Raw genomic sequence first — 6,000 nt, 5'->3', positions numbered from 1 at the left:
TTATGTTTTCTGAAACACATCTGGGCTCATGGGGTTTGCATAAAGCACTGTAAACCTGTACTGTGTTTGCTGTTCGGGGCTGAACGTGTTGACTTCATCTTTCTTTACAAGATAAGGGTGATGGCTGCTATCTTGCCCTGGTGAATGCAACAGAATTCCTTTTCTAGGCACCTAGAGCTTTTACAGCTCACGTGCATCTCTGGCTCACCTGTGTGTGTCATGCTTTGAGTAGATGCCACTTTGTGGTGATGAAGCTTCTGGCCTATACCTACCCAGATAGCACAGCCTTGGAGAAAGGTAGCATGAAGCTGGCTGTCTCTGGGCTCCCGTCCTGTCATCCATCAGTGATGAGCAACGGGAATTAGAAGGAGACACATTCTGTTCATAGCCAAAGGTGTGGCCCCAAGCCACATCAAATACACCCCCACCTCTTTCAACCAAAACAACCTTCTGTGGACACCAGGGGCTCATGTATCTTAGGCCAATATCGAAGCCATATAAAGCCTGACAAATTGTCAATCCTGAGCTGGGAACCCGGTTCCACCACGTTTACATAGTGCCTCCTTGGGTAACCCAGTTTCTTGGTAACCCACTAGAAGTAGCCTGACTTATAATAAGCTTACGAAGTACTTTTCACCATAACAACTTCCTTTTTAGAGAAGGTATTGGGTCTGTGATCCTGGGAGAGCCCTAACTCAGGGAATTCCATAGCTCCCCTCTTTCACATCTTTAATTTTCTTTTCTCCACCTCCAGATCCCCAAGCTTTTAACTTGGAGGCAGAAGCACTGGTTGTGAGTTTAGAAATCTAGGAGAATCAGCAAGATACACAGACTCTTACAGTCTTAAGAGACCCGGGAGATGAGGGTGTAACCTTTTTCCAGCGCAGGGCTCCCACGATCCTCCAGACAGGTCCAGAGAAGTGATCCCTCATGGACAACAGCGCCCATCTCTGGTCAGAGAAACTCGACTGGCTCCTTGTGCCTCCATATGAGGGGCCTCTGGAACCTCTTCCGGGTCCCTGCAGACATGGGAAGGCGGCCAGCGGAGCCTCCCCTGCTTCTCTCCGGGATTTACACCCTTGCTCTTGGACACCTGGCACAATGTGGACATCTTCAGTTGGGTACCGGGGGAGCTTGATGCTTCACTCCTGGGGTAAGGTGGGGATTAGGTGTTTGGGTGTCGGGGTGTGTGTTTGGAGGGGGTGATTTAAATGACTCTGGAAGTTGAAGCCATTCCAGAGAACATTCAAGCGGCCAGGAGAACCAGAATCTTTTCATCAACATCCACAAGGGTCACGAGAAAGGCTGTTCATTGGCCAAGCTCCTAGGCCACCCAAACATGGGAGGGAGGAGGGGAAGACAAACCCCGCCCAAGCCCCAGGGGATGGAGTTGGCACCAAGGACTTCTGGTCAACCCCAGACAGCAGACAGCGGGCCAGGCACTGCCAAAGGTGGAGGCGCGAAGCAGCCCTCTCCAGCCGTCCACTGCACCTCAGCGGCCCGTGGGCGAGATCCGGGTCCGGGTGGGAAGCAGACGCGCAATCGGAGAGAAGCTCCAGCAGTGGAGGAAGAGTGCAGAGAGCTTCAGCTGGGCAGAAGGGGCGCAGAGGCTTGGGGCCAAGCGGAGTTTTCCCTGAGGGTCCCGCGCAAGGCCCCAGCACCCCGGCTAAACCTTTACCGCCGGAGCCCTGAGCCGGCGTCCTTCAAGGGGCACAGAGGGCGCCGCAGCACGCACCTTGCCCAGCGCCACCGACCCTAAGCAGCGTCAAGGAAGGGGTCCCGATCAAGGACAGGGATCTGGGGCCATGGCCGAGGCCGCGGAGCCGGAGGGGGGTGCCCCAGGTCCCCAGGGGCCGCTGGAGGTCCCCGCGCCTCTGGCTGAGAGACCCGGAGAGCCGGGATCCGCGGGCGAGGAGGCAGAGGAGCCGAAGGGAAGCGAGGGCGCAGAGGAGGCGCCAAGGGGCGCGGCCGCGGTGAAGGAGGCGGGAGGCGGCGGGCCGGACAGGGGCCCGGAGGCCGAGGCGTGGGGCACGAGGGGGGCGCGCCGCGAGGCGGAGGCCGAGGAGGGAGCCCCGGAGGTTGCCCAGGTGCCCCAGGGAGGGGAGGAGACAAGCAGCGCGCAGCAGGTGGAGGGGGCGAGCCCCGGGCGCGGCGCGCAGGGCGAGCCCCGCGGGGAGGCTCAGAGGGAGCCAGAGGACTCTGCGGCCCCTGAGAGGCAGGAGGAGGCGGAGCAGAGACCTGAGGCCCCGGAAGGCAGCGCGCCCGGGGCGGCGGGGGACAGCGTAGACGCGGAGGGCCCGGCGGGGGACAACATAGAAGCCGAGGGCCGGGTGGGGGACAGCGTAGAAGCGGAGGTCCCGGCGGGGGACAGCGTAGACGCGGAGGGCCCGGCGGGGGACAGCGTAGACGCGGAGGGTCCGGCGGGGGACAGCGTAGACGCGGAGGGCCCGGCGGGGGACAGCGTAGACGCGGAGGGTCCGGCGGGGGACAGCGTAGACGCGGAGGGCCTGGCGGGGGACAGCGTAGAAGCGGAGGGTCCGGCGGGGGACAGCGTAGACGCGGAGGGTCCGGCGGGGGACAGCGTAGAAGCGGGGGACCCTGTGGGGGACAGGGTAGAAGCGGGGGACCCTGTGGGGGACACGGTAGAAGCCGAGGGCCCGGCGGGCGACAGCATGGACGCCGAGGGTCCGGCAGGAGGGACGCGCCGGGTCTCGGGTGAGCCACAGGAAGGAGGGGACCGCAGCCTCCCGCCCCAGGCGGAGGCAATTGAGGTCGCAGCCGGGGAGAGCGCGGGGCGCAGCCCTGGTGAGCTTGCCTGGGACGCAGCGGAGGAGACGGAGGTCCCGGGGGGAAAGGGGTCCGAGGAAGCGGGTCCCGGGGACTCGAGGGCAGACGCTGTCGAGGACGGGGTAGGGGATGGGCCCCAGCAGGAGTCAGGGGAGGAAGAGGAGAGGCGAGAGCAGAGCCCGGAGGGGCCAAGTGAGGAGGCCGCAGCTGGGGGCGAGGAGGAATTCCCCGACAGCAGCCCACAAGGGGAGGCCTCCAGGTGCGCCGCGGAGCCTGAAGCCCAGCTCAGCAACCACCTGGCCGAGGAGGGCCCCGCCGAGGGTGGCGACGAGGCCGTGCGCATGAACGGCCGCCGGGAGGACGGAGAGGCGTCCGAGGAGCGGGCCCTGGGGCAGGAGCACGACATTACCCTCTTCGTCAAGGTAAAGCTCGCTTCCCTGAACTCTAAGGACGACCCCCTTGCATTCGAGGTCTTAGTCATCTCAGACCCCAGAGGGACGCGCAGGGAGGAGCCCTCGGTGGTGTCCTGATTGTCACCAGGCGCTTCCATGCGCGGGAGGGAGGCGGGACTGCGAGGATTTCCTAAAGAAGAGTTTTCAGAGCATTTGCGGGAGGACTCAATGGTTTGGAAGCAAAGACTTTGGGGGTGGGGGCAATGGAGAGTGCGACGGGGGGCGATGAGGATGTGGGGTTGTGGGTTCAGCATCCCACTGTCCTTTGTCCTGAAAATCCTAACTGGCCCTGCTAGTCAGGAGGTTATTAACGAATTAACTAAAAAGTTAAAAAAAAAAAAAAAAGCAACACATCCTATTGTTGTTCAAAGGGATTTCTGCCAAAGGAAGCTTTAATACTTGAAGGTAGGTTCAATGTGGGAGGTGCCTTCCAGACTCAATCTCAGAGACCCAAAGCTGGTCAATGTTTTCGACTCCAAAAAGGTATTCCATTTTGGTAGAACCAACAATGCACATTTAGGGGGGAAAGTGGAGCCTTATTGACATAGTGTTTATTGAACGTTTTAGCATTTAATTTGGAAGAATACAAGATGCCGTTGGCTTGAACATCATCTGCTTGTATGTCATGTTTTTAACTTCAGTTCACATGGGAAGAGAGCAAGGATTCTGTAGGGGAATCTGTAGAGACACCACTGAGAAAGTTTTCATTTTAAACAGGAATTATTTACAAGGCATGAAAAATAAAAGAACAAAGTCCAGCAGCAGTTCACACCAGGATCTTTGTTTAAAAAGCCTTTTCTGAGGACCTTTGGCCAGACCCAGGAAAGCTGGAGATAATAAGGTCAAGAATGTGCATTGCATGCTGAATCATAATCCTTCAGAAATACTTTCGAGCTTATAGAAACCAGTTACCGTCTAAACCTCTCTGGCTGAAACGCAAGCACATTTTAATAAATGAAAGGAAATGCTCTGGAAGTGATTAACATCAGAATTTTAAAAATGGTTTGGGTGGCGAGGGACTTGGGAAAGAAGGGGTGTGTGTTTCTTCCCTAGTGAGAAGGTGCTGTTTCTGGCCTTTTTCAAGACCCTGGGACATAACCTCAGGACATCAGCCCCTGGGAGACTGCTGGGAAGAGCTGGAGTGCAGTGCTGCTGTGTGGCCCCAAATCTGCTCCTCTCCATCACCTTGGATTAAGAAATTTCCCGTTGCTCTGGTTGTAGGGATACACGATTCCCGCACACAGCCTCTTAGCACAGTTTTGATGTACAGTAACAGCTTCTGATGAGTCTCCCTGTTTCAGTTCTCTCTGTCCTCTCCAATCCAGTCTCTTTATAATAACCAGTGAGCTGTGGATGAGATCTGATCATTTTATTTCTTAGTGTTGAATTCTTTAGTTGTTTATTGCAGAATTTTAGGTAAATCCCCACTGCGTAGGCAGCCCACAGGCCCTTTGTGATGTTATTTCTGCCTCCTTTCTCTGGCCTTGGCTTGGCGTTGCTGGGTGTCCCCACCCTTTGTTACCTGTGGTCTCGCTATGCCAGCTGGATTAAACTACTTACTGTTCCTTGAGGGAGCCACGTTCTTTCCTGCCTTGAAACTTTGTACATTAGGTACCCTCTGCCTGAATGCAGTTTCTTCTCGTCGTCCCTGTCTGCCCTCCTGCCTGGTTGTCTGCCACAAGTCCAAGAGTTATCTCTTCCAGTCCCAGACAGATGTCCCTGCTAAGGCACTGCCCTCAGCCTGCTATGCCTCTTTCCTCAGCTGTGTGAAATTCATCGTTCCATCTCCAGCACAGAACACAGGTGTGGGATGTGGTGAAGGCTTCAATGGGTGTCTGGCTGCTGGCTAGTGTGGTGATCAAGAACGTGGACTTTAGAGCCAGTGGGTCTGGGATCAAATCCTGGCTTTGCTAATTTCTTGCCGTGTGACCTTGGGCAAGTTACTTAACCTTTTGGTATCATTGTTGTCTCATTGATAAAATGGGGACAGTAATAGTACCTAGCCCTTGAGGTTACCGTGAGGAATAGAGAATTAGATTACAGAAAGCATTTAGAAAAGTGCCTGGCTGGAAATAAGCATAGTACACATGTGAGTTCCTATTGTTACATCTGTGTTGCTCCCATACACTTGCTTTGATTTTGCACAGAAACAGTTACCCCTGCCATTATTTATTTTATTTATTTTTAGGGAAAATCCCTCTAGGTACCTAATTACCTCCAATCTCTAGGGATAAGAATGTTATGAAAAGTCGTTTTCATACAACTTGTTTTCTCAAATATTGCTTGGGAGGAGTTTGTGTAGGCAGAAGCACGTGGCCTAGCACCAGCAGCGGGATAGGATGGGCAGCTTATCCACAATGCTTTATTCTGATGATTGACTTGGTGTTCAGTTGTTAACTTCTTTTTTCTTAAGGAAACAAATAGATCTCCAAATGATGAAATTGGTTAACTTTTTTTTTCTTTTAATTCAGACAAGTTCTTGCTCTGTCACCTAGACAGGAGTGCAGTGGTGCTATCTCAGCTCACTGCAACCTCCACAGACTGGGTTCAAGCGATTCTTGTATCTCAGCCTCCTGAGTCGCTGGGACTACAGGCATGTGCCACCACGCCTGGCTAATTTTTTTGTGTGTGTTTTTGGTAGAGACGGGGTTTCGTCATGTTAGCCAGGCTGGTCTCAAACTCCTGACCTCAAGTGATCCACCCACCTTGGCCTCCCAAAGTGCTGGGATTACAGGCTTGAGCCACCCCGCCCGGCTGAGAT

General features: G+C 55.0%; 1 protein-coding gene across 1 annotated transcript in view; it reads left to right on the top strand.

Annotated features, from left to right (window-relative positions):
- Positions 1-1,653: 1,653 nt before the first annotated feature.
- Positions 1,654-6,000, top strand: part of CLIC6 (chloride intracellular channel 6) — a 47,226-nt gene continuing 42,879 nt past the window's right edge. The window contains exon 1 of the mRNA XM_001087698.5: positions 1,654-3,209. Coding sequence (XP_001087698.3) covers positions 1,806-3,209 — 1,404 coding nt within the window. The 5' untranslated portion in view covers positions 1,654-1,805. The remainder of the gene's footprint in view (positions 3,210-6,000) is intronic.

This window comes from Macaca mulatta, chromosome 3 (genome assembly GCF_049350105.2).
Source record: "Macaca mulatta isolate MMU2019108-1 chromosome 3, T2T-MMU8v2.0, whole genome shotgun sequence".
Classification (NCBI taxonomy): domain Eukaryota; kingdom Metazoa; phylum Chordata; class Mammalia; order Primates; family Cercopithecidae; genus Macaca; species Macaca mulatta.
The sequence above is the reverse complement of the archived record's forward strand: the minus strand, read 5'-3'. Positions and strand labels throughout refer to the sequence as shown.